This window comes from Pygocentrus nattereri, chromosome 5 (assembly GCF_015220715.1).
Source record: "Pygocentrus nattereri isolate fPygNat1 chromosome 5, fPygNat1.pri, whole genome shotgun sequence".
Classification (NCBI taxonomy): Eukaryota; Metazoa; Chordata; class Actinopteri; order Characiformes; family Serrasalmidae; genus Pygocentrus; species Pygocentrus nattereri.
This window is the reverse complement of record NC_051215.1, coordinates 22,129,797-22,154,148: the sequence shown is the minus strand read 5'-3', so window position 1 is coordinate 22,154,148 and position 24,352 is coordinate 22,129,797. Positions and strand designations below refer to the sequence as shown.

General features: G+C 42.1%; 1 protein-coding gene across 7 annotated transcripts in view; it reads right to left on the bottom strand.

Moving 5' to 3' along the window:
* The window catches only part of fgfr2 (fibroblast growth factor receptor 2), a 75,448-nt gene extending 56,951 nt beyond the window's left edge, over window positions 1–18,497 (bottom strand). For 2 of the 7 annotated variants that reach the window (XM_017702673.2, XM_037538449.1), the window contains exons 1-2: window positions 17,769–18,495; window positions 11,895–12,147 (exon numbers count right to left, since the gene is read on the bottom strand). In XM_017702673.2, the coding sequence (XP_017558162.1) occupies window positions 11,895–12,075 (181 nt within the window). In that variant the 5' untranslated portion in view covers window positions 12,076–12,147; window positions 17,769–18,495. Of the gene's footprint in view, window positions 1–11,894; window positions 12,148–17,768 lie in introns of all 7 variants that reach the window. The other 5 variants (XM_017702672.2, XM_017702676.2, XM_017702675.2 and 2 more) reach the window with 4 other exon arrangements.
* Window positions 18,498–24,352: the final 5,855 nt, after the last annotated feature.

Genomic DNA, 24,352 nt, shown 5'->3' with positions numbered 1-24,352 from the left:
GATTATCAGATTGTTCAGATTATCTTTTAAATGTGTTCTGTATGCGACATCAGACTGAACAGATTAGCTCCCAAACCGACCTGCATGCGCAAAAGAACAATACTTCACATGGCTCATCCAGAGGAAAACTAGTCGCTCTCGGTTTCGTCTTCGCCAGCATTACAGGAGCGATTATGAATTTCCAGTGGCTGACAGCTGGGCTTTTCTTTCGTTCAAAACCTCTTACTGGGTGACATCTATGTCACAAAAAAAGATCGGATTTGGGCCACTTTTATCTGCTGCGTAAACGTAGCCTTAGATATACGCAGAGTGGCAAACTCTCATGCTCTGCACATGATACAGTCCCTCCTCTGAACAGAGCTTATAAACAATCACAGCAGCCACAGCACGGCAGAAGGAGGAACAGACAGAAAACCTTTTATCCCCCAGAAAGGTGAACGCTCATGTTCCTTAGAGAAAGAAAAACAGGTCGTGTGTTTGTACTTACAAACTTAGTGTATGAAGTAAAAGGTACGCAAACCACTCAAAACTGAAGTTAAGCAGTCGGCAGAGCGCTACGTAACAGGCTTGGAGACAAATCTAGTAGCTCAGTGTTAAGTTTAAATATTTATTGAATGATTCTCAGCATGTCTCGAACATACAACTTAAAAAAGGTTGCCTGAGTGTCTGTTACAGGCCTCCTTTGCCTTCACTTGTAGACTCAAGCCATGTTAATGCTGAACCCAGTGTGGGAAAAACATCATTAGCTTGACGCCATCATATAGTGCAAAATCCAAAATAAATCAATAAAAAGTTGTTACGTAATTAATATATACTTTTTTTAAATACAGGCATGCCGCTTAATATCCTTGATGTCAAGAAAAAAAAACAATTTTTTTATTTTTCTACATAATTTGAATACAGTCGCAGTTCTTTACATTGTGTAAACATTTATTTATGAATGGGCCAATAGAAATAGCCATTTTTAGCCAATAAATCTGTGCTTCACCTGTCTTATTAGTCCCATCCTTAACAGCACTTCCTTGGCAGTCTCTCACGTTGAGGAACTCCTGTTTTTTAGTAGCAAAGTTCAATGCAATATACATACTTGCTTGCTTGCAAAAAATGAGCAATCTTACAGATTTTTACAGTCCCTTTTTTTAAAAAAAACTGACCAATGCCTAAGTTATTGGCACACATATGCTCTCCGTCTTCCACTTGGTGAAACAGAATGCTCAGATATTTGGATTTTGGCACCGTTACCGAGTACTGGAGCACGTGGGTACATCCCTAGTGTCAGTTTGCCTGAGCATGGGCAGCCAGGGGCATTCAGAAGTCGTAATTCCCCAGCTGTAAGGTCATCTCGGGCATCTTAGAATGTTTTTTCCTTCTCCTGTAAAGTTAACACAATTTTTTTGGACCGTGACAAAATCTCTGTTTCTTTTCAGGTCGTGAAAAGGCGGGCCTAAAGGAATTTCCAGATGAACAATCAACACCAAACAAAGGCAGCAGAATGGAAGAAGCATGGCAGAACATGCCTGCTACTGAGAGGCAGCAATAATTAGAGGTGCAGAGCACTCACACAGCCTTTCCTAACACACCTCTTCTGTAGTGCATTCCTGGCCTATTGTGTGCACCACAGCCCCCGCACAGAAAAGGGCAACGGCAGCTCACTTGCACACAGGACTCGAGGGGCCGGGAGTGTGCGCGGGACTCCTAAGCATCCCCTCAGGGCCTACAGGCACACTGCCCCTCACAGGTACAGTTCCTGTATTGTTAGTTTTTCTTCCTCTCCCCCTTCCCCTCCCTGCTTTCCCTCGCTCCGGAAATAATTAAGCCCGTTTTTTAAAGCTCCCTGTTTAAACTGTGTGGTCTTGAGGCAGTTGATTGATGGGAACTGTATTTACTGCCTTATGTTTCCGGAGGCCTCTGTTTGGCGTGCTGTTAGTTAACTGTTATTGGACCTGTGCTTCCTTCTATTGTGCGATCAAAGCCCAATCGGAAAGAGCGCGGCTCAGATACACAAGGTCTGTTCCGACAGGAGCCTCATTACAAATCTGAGAAATTGTGGCTCACGATGTTTAGACAAGCCGAGATGGCCTTACAGCTGGGAAATTACGACTTCTGAATGCTCCTGGCTGCCCATGCTCAGGCAAACTGACACTAGGGATGTGCACACGTGCTCCAGTACTCAGTAACGGTGCCAAAATTCTAATATTTGAGCATTTCGTTTCACCATGGGGAATATGTAGTACATATGTGTGCCATTTAATTAGGAAATTGTCAATTTCTATTAATAAAGGGACTGTAAAAAGCACTGAGATTGCTCATTCATTTTTGCAAGTAAGTATGCATATACTGAGAGACTGCCAAGGAAGTGTCGTTAAGGATGGGACTAATAAGGCAGCAGAAGCACAGTTTTATTGCTAGCATGGCCCTAGCTGAAGGTCCAGAAACAGTGTATGTGTATGTGTATATATAATGTCAAACTAACACATTGGCACAATGTCCACTGAAGAAAAAAGACCACCTGTAAGACTGTAAGAATACGAGGGGTCCTCATCAGCATCCAGTCTTGTACTGGTTAGCTGTGTTAAATCGTATTTTTAAAGTTATCACAATATCCGTTTCCGCGATAGACACACCTTTAAGGGTCATGATAGCGGACCGAATTAACTCACATGCGTAGCAAAAAAGTGACAATTAGTTTGGCAGAAATGTTGCAACAAGTGCTTTCCTGCTTGAATACTACCCTCTCACACTTACAGCGAGTGACAACAAATTCACCTGCACAGCTGCTCCATCTTGAACTACTAGTCTGCAAAAATGCTTCAAATGTGATGATTATTCTCAACCTCAGTGTTTCATGTGAAATGCACTCTGACAACAATCCTGCATCATCATAAGGAGCTTTTTAAGAAATCAAATATTCATTTTTTGTAGGCCAATATTTGTATACGTACAGCCCCGTGTCGAAACAGCAAGCCGTGTTTGCTTCCTTCCAAGCATAGTTAACCAATTATCCATTCACTAACCATTATTAGTATTTGAATATCAAAACTGGTTGGAATGTACATCCTAAATAGACACCACCTTAGAAAATAAACTAGTATGAGTGGTGGGCAATGCTACAAATGCAGCAGGGCCAGGACAGCTAGAGGAAAATGCCAAGTAGACAAGTAAAAAGTCAGTAGACAGCAATAGATGAGCTGTCCAAAATGGTCAAATTATTCCTAAATTATAACAATCTGGTGAGGGTCAAAACATGTGAAGGCTCCCTATTTGAGAGAGGATAAAAAAGTAGGAAACGATTCACAAAATTCATAATTTGGTTTGGCTTGCAGCTTTTTTGGATATAGCACAAATAAGGAATGTTTGAAAATCTGCCTCACTTTCCTCATTGCATCTGAGGCCCTCACTTAATGTAACATAATGAATTTTAAAGTGAGTACTTTATTATCCTCCAGTCTGTTGAAATGTACTGTTTGACACCTGTGCATACTAAATCAACAGGCTCAAACTGAACGATGCAAAGGGGTGCTCGACTGTGCGTTGGTATTGTATCACAATACTTAAAAACATTCACAATAAATGATATGTATCACGATATTTTGACAAACAGACACAATACGCTGGTATAGCGCAACATTTTAAAAATGCTGTCAAATACTTTGCCTACAATGCTTTTAATTTAACATTTAACATTGCTGAAATAAATCCTATAACACAGAAGTAGTTTTGCTCTATTTGTGATGAAACATGCAGCTGCTCAGTGTTTAAGTACAATGATATGCTCAGAAAAGCATACAGTTAATTACAATAACAACATTTATCACAAAATGCTGTCATATTGCAAAAAGCAGCCAATAAATCTCACATGATTGCGTGTTTTGTCATGCTGATTTCTCAAACCTGCCACCCACCAGCTGAGATCTCAGCAAGGCGCAGAAAACCAGGCATGGTCTCTTCAAACATTTGTGAGCTCGGCACATCTGTTCTTTGCCGTCAACACCTCCTCCTTTTCCTACCTCACCTCTCACCCCCACTTTGTGGCCCCATGACCTCGTGACCCTGACCCTCACCCAGTCCAAACCCTCTGCCATCCTCTGAATTCCTGATTCTTCACGGGAAAGCAAGAAGGTGGCAGAAATCTCTGTACAGTTAAAAGCACATCCAGGCTTGATTACGGTAATGTAAATTTTACCATCTGCAAAATTACGGCGATAAACAATATCATCAGGATCCAAATTCCGTTATGAAGTACCACAAAGGGACTATAGCACTACAGAACATAGTTCTCATTTTTCATGATTGTGCTCTCTTTAAAAATGGTTCTTCAAGCATTCTTTACTTAAGACAATAAGTTCTATATAGGACCATAAACAATTAAAATAAGGTTTGCATGCTTAAAATAAATTTGCATGCTTAAAGGGTTCTTTGCATGGCTACATGGTTCTTCAGATGGATGGAGAACGCGTTGTATACGGTTCTATATGGAACCTTTCTGAAACAGGTTCTATACAACACCAAAAAGGGTTCTTCTATGGTATACAAGCTTGACGTAGTACAACAGCAGAACTCCTTTTGGTGATTATATAGAACTATATTTTAAAAAGTTACACATAGAAAACACACACAGCATATTCTCCATCAATCTGATGGACTAATTATATTACACTCTTTAAAAAAAAGCTTCCTCAATGGTTCTTTGGTAATGACAGTGGTTCTGTAGAGAACCATAAACATTCAAAGAACATTTACATGCTTTAATGGTTCTTTGAGTGGTCCTGGTTCTATATAGAACCACTGTGGATACCAAAGAACCATTGAGGAACCATCTTTTTAAAAGTGTAATATAATTACCATGTATTTACTAGCTTCTAATGTTACTTAATTATTTATTATAAATTTGGTTCCCAAATGAACACTGAGAACCACTGAATGTTAACAGTGGTATGTGCCAACATCCAGCTCAGGAGGAGAGAGTCAGCCAACATCGTTTGCCAGACTTAAAATCTACGTCGTAATCTTTCCAAGTGGCGTTTAAAGTTTGTACGTGTGTAGTTAAATAGCTGGTGATGTTTTGTTTGTGTAGCCTATTTATATATATATAAATGAAATGTGCCATTACATTCACTCAGGTCATATTTCATGTTTTATATTTCTCACTCTATGTGTTAAATTCAGCCAATAACCCATGATTGTGCTTTAAAATATGGAGAAGTGTGTTTTCTGTTCAGCACATGTTTCGGGCTCCAATCCTCGCGGGCCAAAACTCTGCAGGCTTCAGCACACTGCCTCATTAATCACACCTGATTCAGCTCATCAGCTAATTAGCAAGACCTTCATGAACTGAATTCAGAGCGTCAGATGAGGGTAAATATGCACTGATATCTGTAGCACTTCTGCCTATTAGGTCCCCAGTTTGACTTGCCTGCTGCAGAGGAAAGTATTTTCACTTAGAGAATCAGCAAAATTTTACCAAAACCTTTTAATACAATTATACATGTTTAACTAACAATAAATTTGAATGCTGTAAGAGTGAAACAAAAATGATGTGAAAAACATGAAAGATGATGAAAAAAAATCTTTTACATTATAACAGCACATACTGAATTATTACTGGCCCATAGATGTGCACATCACATTCGGGTGGAGGACAAACCAAATGTGGAAATGTCTTACAGATATGACATCCAGCTGTGTTGCATGAGGACAATATCCTATTTCGGAGTGCTACACAAGCTGCAGAATGTTGTATTGGGGGGGGGTTGTATGGAGGGGAGCATGTTCTCTGCAGCACGAATGCTGGCAGTTATTACGGATCAGCGCAACAGGTGCAGCTCACGTTCTCACTTCTCCTCGTCTTATTTGCACCTCTGACACAGCAGATAATTTGACTTTCTCCAAAAACACAACAGCGTCTGCTCTCTCTGTCCAATTCTCACCATAACCTCCGTCCGCAGGCCAATGTGTGATTGAGACCATGACAGGCCCGGCGCATCTTGGTAGAACTTGTGACGAAATCAGGTTCACGGTCACTCTCTCCTCCAGCAAACCCATTCCCACATGACCGATTACACCAAGGCAGGAGATGCTGCAGCCATTACTTTCATACAGCTGTCACAGGAGTGCTTCCCTGAAAGCTTACACACCTATTTACACCCTCGCTCTGCGCGAGCCATGTCCCCAACCCCGTCCACCCACCCACTCACTCCGGTTCCCCCTTCTCCTCCTTTCTTGTTTCCTCGCTCTTTCTTTTTCCCATAGGCCACTGAGATCGTAAGGCTCTTCCTCTGCCTCTCCTTTTCTTCCCCCTTTCTTCATTCTAATCTCTGACGCCTTTCAAATTCTAATTCCTGCCGGCTTTATCGTCATGACAATGGCATGCCCAGCCAAAGGGCACAAATCTCTCAGGGGCGCCCACGGCAACCGTTGGACAGACAATAATCCGGGCCCCTCGGAGCCCTCATTGGCCAGATTTCCCTCCAAAACCGCTCAGAGCCGGATAAACATTGTAATTTGGCGGAAGTGAGCTGAGGGTGGCACATGTACGTGTCTCACACGCACAAAAACAGATGTATTTTGCTAAGCAATGCATAAAGGTAAAGCAAAATGTCATGTACCACAGCCAGCAGTGGACACTGCCAGTTGGCCAGTCCCCTTGTCCACAACATTTCACATTTTGGTCACTAAAAATGCAGAGCCTGTAGCCTTGAAAGTGGCACTACAGATGCTCATCCATTGACTGAAGGTTACCAACATCACTCCAGTGTTTCCCACAGTTCTGAAACAAATTTAAGGGGGGAGCATTCTGGGTGGTAGTGGCTGGGGTGGGTGTACGGCATGGCTAAAATACAACATCACGATACACAGACATTTTCACAATGCACGATACACATGCTTAATTTCAGCATGTTTTCGGAAATGAAAAAATACGATTAAAAACTAGAAAAGTGCATTTCCTGAGGGAGACGCGGGATGGTTGCGCAGCGGTTACTATGGAAGTCTATAAGAAGAACAAGGGAAGAAAAAATTACACATAGAGGAGTCCGGGTCAGTATGGCTTTGGATTCACGTTTGAGGGTCTGCCCTGAGTGAGGATATGTAGTTTGGTGGCTGTCGGGCAAAGAAGTAAAAGATTTTGTGGGCCGGCAAAAATGAATGGCAGTCTAAGGGAGAAACAAGGGATGGAAAAAGTTAAGTTCAGTCTCCTTTAAGTGCTCATAAAAGCATATTGTGGCATAATTTATCATGATAACGATAAGACTGTTGTCACACTGCCCAGCCCTAGATGGGTGTACATCTCAGCATTCATCTAATTGGGTATTGGGCAAGCATTACATCTTTTCTAAGCATGCAGCAATGAACCAAATACATTTTGAAACACGAGCAACAGATATCCCATCACATTTTACACAAAGTGCGCCCTTGAGACAACATATAAAATATTTTGGAACTAGCTGGAAAATAATACAATATAAAACACTTTGGAAACTGTTAAAATAAAATAAAAATACTTGGGTGGCTGTCAATATGCTCTGCAGAGCCATCCAAGCATAAACTATGTGTGGGAAACACTGCACTCTAAAATATAATAAATAAAATACAGTGTTTAATAAGCTGCCGTTTCACTGAGAGACTATCAGAAGTGGCTAAACAGCACCTGATAATATGAAATAACCTAGATTGGGTGACATCAGGGTGGACGAAGTGTTCCATATTAGCAAAAAGTCTTTGATAAATATTTGCTTTTTCAAAGCAACACCTGACTATTATTGGTACTGACGCATGACTGTTAACTGTAAATACAATGCAAACACAATAAACATGTTTCTGTGATTGTGGCCACAACATTGGTCACAAGATTTATTAGCCTGGCGCGAATGCGGCCCTGGTGATCAGCGCAAGCACCCAAATGTCCTGCAACTTTCACAACTTACAGCATCTGCTGGTTGTGTTAGATCAACACATGGGACACTTTTATTGGGTCTTATCAGCCAGGTGTTACATAGCATATAGTTACTGATTCAAACAGTGTACACCGTGGCCTCAGAATGCATGGCTGGTACGATAAAAGAACGTTGGCAATTAAAAAAGCAGCACACAGAGGCGCCACAGGGAATGGAGGTGCCACAGAACACGGAGGCGCCGCAGAACATGGAGGTGCTGCAGAACGCGGCAGCACTTTTAGACCTCAGTTTAGTGGGAGAGTTTGACCTCACTTGCCATAAAGAATGGGCATGAGCAGACACTTTAACAACAGCCTAGTATAATAATCAAATGCTGTTTAGCAACAGCTCCCCAGAACCCTCTCCCTCCCATCCCCACCGCGCGATATTCTAGGTGGTTCTTTTCTCTGCAGAGAAGCCATGGCCGGGAGAGTCTCGTGTGTCTTCTCGCCATGCATTCCTTCCCACAGTACTGGCGCTACAGGTTTTGGGCATTCTCAATTTCAGCAAGAGCGTCTGGGTTCCACAGAGGGGAGGAGTGCAAGACAGACCTACAGGGAGGGTGGAGGAGAAGAGAGAGGGATGAGAGGAAAGGCTGAAGAGATGGCAGGAAGAAAAAGGAGGGGGAAAAAAGTGACTTGGATCTCCAGCCAAGGTTTTAAACACAATCAAAGCGTGTTTGACTTCGTCTCGTCCTGTCCGAACGGACAAGACAAACAGACACTGAAGAACTACAACAGCCACTCCAATTACAATAAATACATCGCCAAATCCAAAATAACAATGACTTGAGCCGAGCCAGTGTGGTCTCCGAAACTTTCCAGCCCTGGACCGAGCTTGGCAAGAACCTCCAGTTCCAACCGCAAAAACCCTCCTAAACAACCAGGAGAAGGGAAAGAGAAGAAGGACTCTAGATTTGAATTTTAACCACTCGCTTTCCCACACTTCCTTTCTTCTTCTGCCTCCCAGTGATGAAGACATGATTCTGATCACATTCCCCATCTTCACCGCAAATCTTAAGGGAGAGAAAAGGCAGTTCAAAAGAAAAAAATGGTCCGCACTTTAGCGCAACGACTGCTTGAATGCAGACATGCACAAGGCCCAGCTTATGTGAAACTGATGCCTGTTCACCTGGGCCACGCCACCTCTACTGTTACACCCACACTGGGAAAAAAGAAAGTAGCAGGAGATTTGACTGCTCCAAGAAGCAGAGCTGATATGCTATCTCCAACAATTACCATTCACATAGACAGAGCTCGGCCCCAGAGGGCATCAGCAGTGGCGGGGTGGGGGCTATCAAGCCATTCCTCCAGGGGCTAATTATCAGACTGAAAGGACAGCAAGTCTGTCTCTTCCCAAGTCATGCGTGTGCACAGGTGACTTGGCTGAGCTAGCTAATGTGACAAAAGCATGGCGTCCGAAGTTGAGGCTTACAGACATTTTCCCCATAAAGTGCATCATGATATGTTTTACATAGGTATTTTATGTTACGTATGGTCCAAAGAGAAATGTATGTGGTTCCCTTTTTCTTCTCCTGGAGCTTCCAAATGGCCCATGTCATGTAAAACTGAAATTTCCTCATGTTTATGGAAGTAAACATTGTTAAAGTTTCAAAATGTCCATTGCTACCCAATCAATAAAGTTCATGTATGGAAAATAAGCTACAAAAACAGCCTGTTTTAAATTCACTCTTCCACCTACTCAGCTTACAGCAGTTTAGCCTCGTCCACTCACACTGAAGTTATAAGGTATGTTTCAGCCCGGACTGCTTTTTGAGTGAGGCTCAGCCAATCAGAACAGAGGTCATTTACATGTCTTAAAGGTACAGTTACAAAAACAGCCTGTTTAATTCTACATCATAGGTCACTAATAGGTGGACCACAGCCCGAGTCTGGGCACAGACACTGTGCTATGCAGACCTGGACTTGTAACCAATAAACTATGGAGAATTATGTAATTTCGACGGGGTGGTCCTGTTTTCATCAGCGTAACTTATAGCCTTTACGGTAGCTTTAGAGACCAATTTTTTTTACAGACCAATCGCATGGGTTGCAAAAGTCTCACGTGACACTACTCAGCCAATCAGATCTGTGCATTACAATGAGCACTGAGAGTCGAGGGAGTGACGCCACACAGGGGAGGGACAAGGCGACACACAGCAGTCGGAGAAGAAAGTGAGTCAGAGAGTCAGAAGTTATTTCATAGGTTGTGATCTAAAAACAGAAAACTGAGGATAAATATTGTTGAAATTTGACTGAAGTGGACTTTATTTGATTTGGTACTCAGTTGTTGACTATATGAGATATTGGTATAACTACTAGGCTACTTCAGCAAACAGTATATGGTACTGAATTATGATGCAAGTTAGACATTATGATGTTCTGGACCTTTGCTTGAGGTTAATTTTATCTAACAGGGCCTTACTGAATTTTAATTAAAGACCCCTGTTCGAGATAATAAAGAGAGGTTAGAAAAGTAATGTAGAAATTAATTATGGCTGTGTTTGGTATATAAAACCACACAAATATAAAAGTGGATCTCAGGGTAAAAGACAAAATGCAGAAAAATGTAGGACATTGGTCCTTTAAATCACCAGATAATGTAATCTTGTTAGGTCTAGCACTCAAGACACCTTATAAGCTCTTGAGCGTTATCGGCAGCATACTGGCCACTCTGGTCAGGCCGCTGCACCTTTTAGCAAAACCTTCCGGCCTATCCCTATCGCATGACTCCCCAGCCCAGCCACTTAATCCTCCGTCACATGACCAACCATAATTTCCCTTCATATGATGAGAGAAAAAAAGGGTAAGACAAGTTTCACAACTCAAACTGCTTAGTGTCAGAAGGTAGAGTAAATTATGTATTCATTAATAACAACATATGAATTGCTGGAGTTTGACATAACCCAACATACTGGATTAAATCAGACTTGTAGAAAGAGTGAAAGCATTTTTCAAGTGTATAGAACAACAAGAAGGCCAGGTCTTTTGTGTACGGAGATCTTTCAACCTTAAGGGCAAAAGGGCATTTGGATAGATAGGCTTGTGAAGGTAGGTGGATGGCTGAGGGTTGGGGATCATCCTGAAAAGAATGTGTCAGGCCCCCTGATAATTAGCATAGTGATTAGAGCCTCAGATTTATCCAGCACAACAGTTACAATTACCTGCTGGCCAGGACTTGCTGGTGAGAATGAAGTGAAAAAACAATGCTATTACAAATATTACATAAATATGTTCCAAGGTAGGGGGGTGCTTTTACAGGCACTGGAATGAAGATGCAGATAGACCACATCCCTTTTTAGGAAACCAAGAAAGAGGATGAGAAAAAAGGAAGAAAAATCTCTTGTTTCAATTTCACCCCTTGCGAATGCGAATGTGGTTTATTTTCTTCCCAAACAAACTAAAAGCTGCTTGGGCGGCGAGCGCATGCCAGCTAGCAGGTATGTGTGTGGTCCACGGCTGAGAACTACACTAGACTCGAGACAGAGAGAAACAGTGGAGCCACGGAAGAAAAAAAAGAATCAAAAAACAGCATGAAGGGTCTTTTCAAGTCTTGCAAAAGGAGCACAAAGACATCAACAGTAACTGCGCTTTCCGTAACACTGCTAAAAGTGAGCATTTCATAACTCTAACTGTCCGTGTCAAACCAAAGCCTTCGTCTAAAACTTCTCTGCCAGACCCAAGAGGACCAGCATGTTTTTCAACACAACAAAACGCAGCACGCATGAAAAGTTAAATGAAGGCAAAAATGTGTCGTAACCAATGTAGTCTGCAAATGAGGCTTTCAGCCTGGAGATGTTGTAGTAAGTGAAGTTTCCCTCCACCTCATCCCTTCTTTCAGCTTGAGTACAGCTGTAGGAGAGGGAGCGGTATGTATTCTCTCATCAAGTCTTCTCAAACCTCCACTTTTCTCGCCTGAAATGTTCACCCCACTGCCCTCCTGCCGTCTGTCCAGACCACTCACCTTCGGCGAGCGCAGCCTCCTCCTCTTCGCCGGCCACGATGGGCGGCCGCGCCACAGATGCTGTTACCAGGGTCAGAATCAGGAGCGCACCCACAAGCCACGGCCAGGCGGACATCCCGTCAGCGGCAGGCGTGCCTCCCCATCCCCCTTTCCTCGACCTCCCCCTGGACACTGATCCCATCTGAGGGGCTCCACCCAAACATGAACGTCTGGCTATCCCGGCCCGTCAATCACTGGAAATCCCTCCAATCACCTGGGGCAGAAGATGACAAGGGGCATAGGTCAGAGAAGTGCGAGAGGAAAGTGGACAGGACAGAAAAAAGGAAGGCATGACATAGCACAGAATTTTCCATTTAAAGGAGAAATTTAACAATTTTTTAAAAGTTTCTTAGTAATTAACCCATTAGGATGTAAACGAAGTCATTCTGAGTGGTGTGATGTTAGAATGGGTCACAGTGGTGGTGATAGGAACCAGATGTCTGCCTCTAAAAGCTCCCTCACAGAGAGTTAATGCATGACGTGGTTCTGAATACCCTGCCTGATGGCTGATACACTGCTTTGTCCTTGTTTTGATATCAGGTTATGGACTAAAGTGTCTTTTTTCAGTTGATTGATGGCGGAGTGATACATTACACATCACAGAAAAGCTCAGAGGACACGTGTAGGTTCAGTCTTTTCATTTTGGATTGCAGATAAATTGGCTAGATTTGTACTGAAGACATTGGTTACTACTGGTTACTGGTTGCTATCACAAACACTGCAAAGAACCCCCAAGGCATTAAGCTTCTCTTCAATTAACCTTTTCACACCAAACCACTCTGAGTGAATTCATTTATATCTAGGCCACTGTACTATGGGGACATTTTAAAAAATTGCTGGAATTCCCCTTTAAGCTTAACAGCTGATAGATTATTATCATTAAATCACACTATTAACAAATGGAGGTGTCAGAGACAGAGAGACGGAGCTACCATGTGTCAAAATCCTGTCGAACAAGACTTGCCACGCAGGAATTCCTAAGCGTCGATACTAAAGAGCAGTCCTACTGTCTTACACCCACACGCCTACTCACTTTATAAAAACAGCGCTACTACGAAGTGAATCAGTAGTTGTTTTCATATCACAGTGCTTGACAGAGCCAGCGTAGCGAGAAAACACTTTAAAAAGCCAAGTGTTCTCAAATACTTTGGAAAAAACAAGCAGTGGTGGTGATAGGAACCAGCCGTCCTCCCCTAAAAGCTCCCTCACAGAAAGTTAGTGCATGAAATGGTAGTGAATTCACTGCCTGATGCACTTTTAAAGGCAAATTATTAGGCAAAGTAGTCCCCAGTAAGACTTTCTTTGTTGATTTAGCACTATTTCACCATCATCAACATTCCACATAAAACCCTGTAGGTTCTGTAGGAACTGTAGGTTCACAGGTGGTTCTGGATAGTAAATAATATGGTTATGTTTGTGTTGTAGTCATGGTGACCCCTGGTTCCTATCACCACCACTGTAAAGCAATCCGAGTCTCTACAATCTACCATTTAACACAAAACTGCTCTGAATGACTGTTTACATCTCAACGATTGAGTTACACTAACGTTTTGAAAAATCGGTGGAGTTCCCCTTTAAGGTAACATCAGGAGGTAAAACCCAGCCTCCGTTACTGAAAAAAGGGGTGTAGTAATACAGTAAAATACAAAACGAAAAGATTTCCATAGTGCTGCATAATAAGTTTATAGCAATTATGGAGGTACCAATATAGGAATTGTAGGCTGAGACCGATATCCAGTATTTGTCATGTACATATCTGCCAATGCTGTTATGTATATGTATATCCATCCATCCATCCATTTTCCAAGCCGCTTCTCCGTCAGGGTCGCAGGTACATGTATATAAAATGTAGAAACTGGAGGCTTACAAATGCAATAAAATGAATAAAATGTAGATACTTTAGTAAAGTAACCCAGCATCACCTTTCAACAATTACACACATACACACATCTTCTAAGCCACTTAGAAGGAAGGCAGGATACACTAGGAAGGCAGGATACACCCTGGACAGGTCACCAGTCCATCGCAGGGCAGACAGACACATTCACACACACCTAGGGGCAATTTAGCATGTGCAATTGGCCTGACTGCATGTCTTTGGACTGTGGGGGGAACCCAGAGGAAACCCACGCAGACACGGGGAGAACATGCAAACGCCACACAGAGAGGACCCTGGTCAGAACCCTGGCCAGGGAATCAAACCCAGACCCTACTTGCTGTGAGGCAACAGCGCTACCCACCACACCACCGTGCCGCCCGCAATAAATACATCGGTTTGAAATGCTGGTCAAATCAATCTGTTCAATGCTAATTATATGATCACATTTTTATATAAGCAACAATCTACTATATCCATATGATTCCAATGTCATCATGCATCCCTCACTTAATATTAGTCTAGGCCTGTTCCTAGCAATCTAACACTTTTGTGCTACATTAAACTGCAAACAGTCCCAGTTTACTAACTGATCACTCTTCTGCAGTCCGTGTGAACTCCTTCACTGACAAGTTTAATTTGCATTTTAAAACCTAATTAAAGTCTGATTGTTCTTAATTAACTCACCAACAGAAGCATGATGGCACTGCTAATTCTACTGGACTCCGTTTCAACTTTCAAACGTTCCACATAAATCAGTTTTTGTGATGTAAACCAAGTTGCTCAGAGGGGTTTGGTGCGAAACGCTCCATTCTAGAGAAACTTACTGACTCAGATTTCTTTACAGTGGTAGTGATAGGAACCAGGGATCAGCACAATCATAGCTATTTTATACTGTCCAGCCAGTGAGCTTACATGTGTCTTGTTTTTTGTTGATGAGGGGACAATAGCAGTAAATCTGACTTTTCTTTGGGGCCTATTTTGCCACACAATTCTCTGTATGTACCTCTCTGCCATATAAGTGTTGAAAATATATATATTTTACCACAAAATCTTATCAAAAACAGTCTCTCAGAGTTGCTGTAACGTTAGCGAACTGATTATCATCTCCGTCAGGGCACTTTTAGAGGTGGACGTCTGTTTCCATTCACTGCCACTGTGAACGATCCTGATCTCTCTTGAATGGAGTGTTCTACAATCAAACCACTCTGAATTACTTTGTTTATATCGTGACACGTTTATTATGCAGCAATTCTGGGAAAAAAAATGGAATTCACTTTTAATGTTAACAGGTTTGTTTTGTAAAAGCCTGAATGTTGCTAACTTAACGTTAGCAGAGGCTCAGCATGCTGCTTTGCAGCAATTCTACTGAACTTAACCTAATTCATTTGAATAATTTTATACATTTATATGTTTCATTTGGGAATATGTATAACATTCTGTGAGAATGTTCCCTTGAAATAAGCCCAAAATGTATGACGTAGTGGCGATAGGTTAGCTGAGAGGAGCTTGCTGTGGCTCGATCCCGCTCTGCTAAGCCTAGAACGCGCTTAAACATGCGGACACTCAGCCTCGCAAAGAGAGGGAGGCTTAAAGGGAAATTCCACCGACTTTTCCAAATTCATGCTCACTTAAATGGTTAAGATATAAACAAAAATCATTCAGAGTGGTTTGGTCTAAAGTGCTCCATTCTAGAGAGATTTGCCGAGTGAATACTGTTCGCAGTGGTGGTGATAGGAACCAGACATCCACCTCTAAAAGCTCCCTCACAGAAAGTTCCTACAAGAACTGGTAATGAATTCACTGCCTGATACACTTCCATAAATGGTGGAGAGATATATGTAGGGTGTTATTAGGTAAAGTAGTCCCCATTAAAACTTTTTATTTCTAGATTTCTCACTATTTCCTCATCATCAACATTCCATATAAAACTCTATGTAGGTTCACTGGTGGTTCTGGATAGTAAATAAAATGGCTATAGTTGTGTTGTAGTCATGGCGACCCCTGGTTCCTATCACCACCAAATTAAAGAAACCTGAGTCTGTACAATCAACCATTTCACACCAAACCACTCTAAAGGACTTTGCTTGCATTGAATAACGCATGCATTTTGAAAAATTGTTGGGAGTTCTCCTTTAAAGTAAATTCCCCTGTAAGGCCAGTTACAGATTAATGCACTTCAGTAGCACTTCAAGGGTTTTTAGTAAAGGCAACGGTTCCATTTAGAACCATGAGCTCCATATAGAAGCTTTGCCATGCTTAAATGAAGTGGTTCTCGAAATAAAAATGCAACAAAACGAAATGGTTCTTCAGATTGACGGAGATGGTTCTATGTTCTATGTTCTTACAGGTTCTGTATAGCACCAAGCAGTGCACCAATTGTATACAAGCTTGACATCATAACAACCCTTTTTGGTGCTATATAGAACCGTGTACAATACATTCTCCATCAATCTAAAAAACATTTTCACTATGCAAAGCACCATTTTAGCATGCAAATTGTTCTATATAGTACTCATGGTTCCAAACAGAACCAGCGCCCTTACTAAAGAACCCTTGAAAAAGCATCTTTTTTAAAGTATTTAACTCAAAAGATGCCCAGTTTAGATTCTATCCTTTATTGTTAGAAAATCAGTGCAGTGAAGATCCACCATGCAAATTAACCACAGCGCATTCACTTCACCGCTCATTGCCTCTACTTTGGGCTGCGTTGCGTATTTTTGGGAGACGTAAGTAATAAATTAGCTCAATACAAACTGAACGATGAGCTCCCGCATTCCTGCATAGAACTGGAGAACAGCCCAATCTAGAAGCGTCACCATCCCTTTCTCATTCCAACTACTTTCTCAGAGCAATCATGCTGAATGCTATTAGAGATTTACAGCCCTTTTTCAATGCAAACAATGCATTTTAGTGTCAAGTAAATGAGCAATCACTTAAATTAGGTGAATCTTAACATAACTGTGCCCTAATGTTTAGTCAGTTTTTCTTGTGTTTGCTGTTCAGATTAACCGCAAACTGCGTTAAACTACATAATGTTAGATTTCTCACCACAAGCTCAAATCTAAAAAAATGTTTTAATCTTTTATTTTAAATCTTTATTTTATTTTAAATCTTTAAAAGTTTAAAAAAAAAAATTCAAGTTTTTTTTCTGTGCAATCACATGTAAAAACCTAAAGTATTTATCAAATGTGACTTTTTTTCCCTCCTGCAAAAAAAAACTTTTGCAGATTGTATTTACTATATACATTTTTTAATTTCACATTTTTTTCCTATGCAATCACATATAAAAACATAAAATATTTATCAAATGTGACTTTTTCCCTCCTGCAAATAAAACATTTGCTACTGTATATATATATATATATATATATATATATATATATATATATATATATATATATATATATATATATATATATATTTTTTTTTTTTTTTATGTAATCATAAGAAATAATAAACAGGGCTAGTTCGGCTCTATATGTGATCAAACATGCAGCTGGAAAGAGTTCTTTAAGTACTAACGATATCCTCACAAAAGCATATCGTGATGTCATTTATCACGAGAACGTTCATATCGGCATATCGTCCAGCTCTACACGCTAAAAAACATGGTTCTTCAAAAAAGTTCTTTAGTAAAAGGAAATATTCTAAATAGAGTCCTTGGTTCTTTGCATGATGAAATTCAATGGAGAATGTGTGGTTCTAACAGCACCTTTTTGGGCTCTACACACACACACACACACACACATATTATATATATATATATATATGACACCAAAATGTTTTCCAAGCTTTGACAACGTAACAGTAGCAGAACCTTTTTGGTGCTGTTTAGAGTCACATACAACACATTAAAAAACCAGAGGAACCATTTCACCATGCAAAGAACCACTTGAGCTTGCAAACGGTTCTAAATATCCTGTCTGCTGAACTTCATGGCCCAAAAAGTAACTCACCGCTACGGAGTGAAGCGCTGAGGATCCCGATCCGCATAAACAGGGCAGGCAGGCGGGGACATATGGGCAGCTATTCCCCCACAGCTCACCTCCTTCTCCGCTTCCCCGCAGTCCAGACGCCCCCCGAAAAGAAAAGGCTCTCTGCGAAAACTATTCCAAAATCACTGCCAGCCCGGATCCTCCGCAGGCGCCGCACACTTTCAGCGGTAAAATCCCCGAAATCCGTTTGAAAAGTAACCGAAACTTTTTTCCCCTCCTTCTCTCTCTCCGTTTCTTCCTAGCCGAGTCGTCCTCGTCTCCCTCGGCTTCCCCGAAAAGAGCCACAGCCTCCGTCCACCGCGCTCCTGCCGAGAAAAAACGAAGCGAGCCGAAGCGTTTTCAGCGACTGGCGACGGAAAAACTCGCTCGTGTCCACATCCCCGGTCAGAGCGCGCGCGTCGCGGGCGGCTGGCTCCACAGACGAGTTCTCCTCGCGCCCGCCTCGAGACTCTCCGAGGATCCTGCTTCTTTTCTCAGACGCTTTTGTCAGGTTTACGGGTTTTTTTCTTCTTTTCCTCCTCCTTCTCCCTTAACTCTCTCTCTCTCTCTCTATCTCTCTCTCTCCAGCCCCTTCAAGAAATGTCACTCCCCCCTCCTTGAAACCCGAGCCGTTTCCTCACTGTAGTTTTTCGCTCCTCCGCCAATGACGGAGCGCAGACACTCTGCTCTGCTCTGCTCTGCTCCAAATAACCCTCGGAGCTGGTCGTGTAGCAGACCTTCTGCAAAAAAACAGAGTAAAAAAACTTTCGGCCGATAAGAGGAGCCACCCACCCCCATCAGCTCTGCCCTTACGATTTTTCCACAATAGCGCCGCCTATTGGCCACACACGTTCCTTTAGCAAAAAAACTTGCTCACCAGTGTCAGAAGTAGGCCTGTACATCTGCAGAGCAGCAGCACTGGAGCCTCAGCCCCCACCCTCTCAGAGTCACAGTCTCAGCTCCCTGCGTCTGTGTTCAGGGGCTGGAGCCGCACTTTAGACTCCCTGCACCGCAGCCGAATTCTGCGCCTCTGTTTAAGAGCCGCAGTCGCACTCTCAGCTCCCTGCACCTCTGCTTAGGAGCTACAGCCACATTCTCAGCTCCCTGCACCTCTGTTTAAGAGCTGCAGCTGCACTCTCAGCTCCCTGCACCTCTGCTTAGGAGCTACAGCCACATTCTCAGCTCCCTGCACTTCTGTTTAAGAGCTGCAGCTGCACTCTCAGCTCCCTGCACGTCTGTTTAAGAGCTGCAGCCACACTCTCAGCTCCATGCACGTCTTTTTAAGAGCCGCAGTCGCATTCTCAGCTCCCTGCACTTGTGTTTAAGAGCCGCAGTCGCATTCTCAGCTCCCTGCACTTCTGTTTAAGAGCTGCAGCCGCACTCTCAGCTCCCTGCACCTCTGCTTAGGAGCTACAGCCGCACTCTCAGCTCCCTGCACTTCTGTTTAAGAGCTACAGCCGCACTCTCAGCTCCCTGCACCTCTGCTTAGGAGCTACAGCCGCACTCTCTGCTCCCTGCACTTCTGTTTAAGAGCTACAGCCGCATTCTCAGCTCCCTGCACTTCTGTTTAAGAGCTACAGCCGCATTCTCAGCTCCCTGCACTTCTGTTTAAGAGCTACAGCCGCATTCTCAGCTCCCTGCACTTCTGTTTAAGAGGTGCAGCCACACTGTCAGTGCATCAGGCAGTGAATTCATAATCATTTCAATTAAGAACTTTCTGTGAGGGAGCTTTTAGAGGTGGACGTCTGGTTCCCATCACCACCACTGTGAACAGTTCTGACTCTGTAAGTTTCTCTAGAATGGAGCGTTTCACACCAAACCACTCTGAATTATTTTTTTAATCACTGGAATTCCTCTTTAGGCTGAGTTTGCAATGAAATAACAATAAAACATTCAAACCACTAAGTTACAACCTGAACCATTTTAGAATCATTTAATCAAGGTCAAGAAATTGTCTCAGGGTCATCATCTCACTTTTTTATGAGGTTTCTTTACTGACGCTGGTCTGGATTAGTAATTGATTTTTAGTGTAACTTTAAAAAAATGCTCAAAACATGCTTAACTAGCATTCATTTTAACAGCACAAGGACATTAAGGACATTCTAATGATGAACTTTTATATAATTTTAGTAGAATTAGTAGTATTTTGTAGTATTTAGTACTGTTAGTCCATAATTTGGGTTTAAGTTACAAATCGATCTAGTCAGTCTCACAGTATCATTGAAAATAAAAGGGAAAAATGATCAATTTGACTTTTCCTCCTCACATGATCTTCAGGAATCTTTGGATAATGCAAATCCCTGATGAGTATGTGACCCAGTAGTCACCAAAATAGCTCAAGATGTTTCCGTAAAAATACATCATGAAAGCTTCTCTTAGGCCGCATCCAGGTCTTCACTGAGGTCGTGATGACTTGCTGTGGTTTGGAGCACCGTATGAATTACTGTGAGTTATGGAAATGAAAAAACTTCACGTCTAAGGAAGCTGTTAGTGACTTTATGATTCTGGATCAGCACTTCTGCTCCTGAGGTGGTTTGTGGATACTGACAGCAAGTTGAGAGAAATTTAGCTGATGTATTTTTACAGAAATGATTTGGGCTATTTGGGTGACTATTGAGTTCTAGTATTTGTTGTCAGTCTTAGCCTCACTACTCCAGTAGTAAATTAAAGAAGCCAAATTTGGATTCTAAACATGCCTCGAGCAGTCGAGATAAAAACCCTTTTAAAACATTCTAGGTATAATCATATAGACCACATTTCCCATCAGTCTGAGCTCTATATGGTTTTATCTAGAACCTTTTTTTAAAAAAATGGTTCTATATAGCACCAAAAAGGGTTCCTCTATTGTTACAACTTTGAAATCAAAACAACAGTAGAACCGTTTTGCTATGTAGAGCCTTTTTCAAAAATATTCTAGATATAACCATATAGAGCACATTTCCCATCAACATTTGTTCTATGTGGTTTTATCTAGAGCGTTTTTGAAAATGGTTCTATATAGCACAAAAATGGATTCCTCTATTGTTACAACTTTGACATCAAAACAACAGAAGAACCCGTTTTAGTGCTATGTAGAGCCTTTTTGAAGAAGTCCTGTATAGAACCATGTAGGGCACATTCCCCATTAATCTGAAGATGATGCTAAGAGTCAGGTGCTTTGAGCGTTCAGGCTTCTATATAGAACCATTTTTTTTTACTAAAGAACCCTTGAAGAACCCTCTTTTTTAGGAGTGTACTCATCTCCAGGCTTTTACAGGCTGGGGACCGATTGACCAATGACCCCTAAACGTCAGAGACAGAGGGGGGGCCCCTACTGCACTCTGTTCTCTCTCTCCAAGCTGTCTCTTCCATTGGACAGGGTCTTTTCACAGACCCCCCTCACCCCTTTCCCAAAAAAGAGGGTTTGAGGGAGGAGGGAGCAGCGGCTAATATGCTTTCTCCCCTTACTTTTCTCTTCTTCTCCCCCTCTAAAGGGCCTGCCTGCTCCCCGTTCCTCTCTCTTTTTTCCCCCCTGCAGAAAAGAAACGTCCTCTTTCACTCCGAGCAGGCCAGCTAATAAGGCTGTTAAAGAAAGTGAGAGGGAGCCGTGTCAATGGAACCGTCCATCTCCCTCGCTTTCACTCATTTTCTCCAGAACCCCCCCCTCTCCATTTTCTCACCCTTGCTTGCTCAGTAAAGCCATCAGACACTCCGTAGAAAAGGTGACAGCTTGGATTGGAGCTGGAGGGCGCGGAATGAAAAGAGGAGAGCTACAGGTTTGGGGGTGCGAGGAAAAAAACATAAGGGATGGCAGGCCTTTCAGGAGCGTCCCGGTCGCCTGTCCAAACCTGATTTACACTGGTTTCATGCTACTCTTCCCAGGCTTGGACACTGTGGAAGCCCTGCAGGGGAGCCACAAAGGCCTACAGATAGAGGAAAAAGAGATACGGCTCTGTCTGTGGACCACTGTTGACCTCGGTAGAGTGGAGCATTGAAATTTAATACTGTTATTGTACCAAATTACTTGAGTATAACTGAGTATCTAAAAACTCCAACATATTTCCAGTAGTATGTGTAAAACCTGTGACCCTGTTGTTGACATGCAGTCAGCATAAACTGCATGAGTAGTCGGTGTCAGTGTAACTAACGTAGTTGATGCTGTGAAAAGCCAATGATTAAGTTAAGAGATACTTTTTTGATCCCACAACCAGGGAAATTCCACCTCCACATTTAACCCATCCGTGAAGTGAAACACCACATACACACTAGTGAACACACACACTAGGGGGCAGTGAGCACACTTGCCCAGAGCAGTGGCAGCCCTATCCACGGCGCCCGGGGAGCAGTTGGGGGTTAGGTGTCTTGCTCAAGGACACCTCAGTCAAGGACTGTCAGCCCTGGGGATCGAACCGGCAACCTTCCGGTCACAGGGCCAGATCCCTAACCTCCAGCCCACGACTGCCCCCTTTCTTGCAGGAGCAAGAGAGGAATGGAGAGGAATGTTGTCCCATTCCTGTTCGATGTAGGATTCTAGCTGCTCGACTGTTCTTTGCTGGATTTTTCATTTCATGATGTGCCAAACATTTTCTACTGGTGAAAGGTCTGGACTGCAGGCAGGTAAATTCAGCACCCAGACTCTTCTTCTGTGAAGCCATGCTGTTGTCATGGATGCAGTACCATCCATACTGTCAGAGATGGTGGCTGTTAGCCTGGAGGAAGTAATGTCCATTATTTTCAAAATTTTGATTCATCTGACCACAGTACCCTTTTCCACTTCACCTCAGTCTATCTCAAATGAGCTTTGGCCCAGAGAAGGCAGCAGCATTTTTGAATCCTGTTTATATTTGGTTTCTTCTTTGCATGATGGTGTAATCAGTGACGCTGCCCACAGGACGCTGTTGGCTGGATATTTTTGGTTGGTGGACTTTTCTCAGTCCAGCAGTGACACTGAGGTGTTTAAAAACTCCAGCAGCACTGCTGTATCTGATCCACTTGTACCAGCACAACAACACCACCACGTCAGTGTTACTGCTGAGAATGATCCATCATCCAAATAGTACCTGCTCTGTGAGGGTCCATGGGGGTCCTGACCACAGAAGAACAGGGTAAAAGGGGGCTAACAAAGTATCAGAGAAACAGATGGACTACAGTCTGTAACTGTAGAACTACAAAGTGCAGCTATAGAGTAAGTGGAGCTGATAAAATGGACAATGAGTGTAGAAACAAGGAAGTGGTCAGAATGTTATGCCTGATTGGTTTATCTGCCAATTTAGTGAGTAACAAAACAAGTAACAAAATCCTAGAAATAAGTTAGATAATCTTAAGCTTACAACAATCTCAACAGGAGAAATATTAGATTTCTTGACTATATATATACTGTATGATTCTGACTATATTTACTTATTTACTTAACAAGATACTATTTTTGGCAGTGTAACCCAAGTATACTTAAGCATATTTTTGTGATATGTACATAAAAAGTAAACTAATTGCATACTCACTCATTTTTGCTTAAAAGACGTACATTAACAGCACTCTTGAATAAAGTTAGTTTTTGTAAGGGGAAGAAAGCACTTAAGGTTACTGCTCTTAAGGACTTTCAGCAGAGGCGTGCTCTTCTCTTCAATGGTCTTTTATAGCATAAAACATGCAGGAAAATCTCCAGTACTGGATTAACTCTTATAGCGCTTAGCTAACTGGTTGGCTGAGAGTGAGCGTGCCGATTTTACAGACCAGCATTTTCCAGCGGAAAAACCACGAACACATCTGGGCTAATAAAGTTCTGCACTAGCATAGCTGCATAATAACTGTTTAAAAGCAGGGTTAACAGTCATTACCAGGCCATTCTGCCATTTAGCCGATCTTTGGTTGTTTGTGTGAGCTCATCAGTGTGGGTGGAGAGGTTACTTCATTCTCGCTGAACTGGCTTTGGGAGGCACAGGACCGGGCCACCATTTGTCTTTCCTTCAAACCCTGACAGCAGTTTATGATTTATTTGGGCCATTTGTTTGGTCAGCTTTACTTTCAAAACTAAACCCCTGAAAATGCCAACCCAGGTCATCCAGCTTGATTCAGAGGAGAGAAACACGAAAAATTCTTTGGAGGGAGTTTTTTTTAATGTGGCTGTAACAATATTTATATATATTAAAATACAATATAAATCTATAGATTCATGAAGGATTTGAACTGGATTTCTTCCATATTTGCTATATTATCACAAAGATGGAGAAACAGACGAGTTTGCGGACCCCAGAGGGTATTATTATTATTATTATTGTTATACTGTGGGAAGAAAACCTCATATATTCAAAATGGTAATTTTACAGGAGAAGGAAAAAACATACTCTACTTATAATGTAAATCAATGGAACCAGAAGCTGGCTTCCTCACGGAATTTACACACAATGTAAAGAGCAACAGACATTTTCTAATTATGTCACAAACTGAAAAATGACAAAAATGGAGATACAAGGTTTATATATATATATATATATATATATATATATATATATATATATATACATGTATATTCCATGTATTTTAAGCTCTTCCCCTTGTCCTGCTTATTAAAAAAAAACTGATGAAAC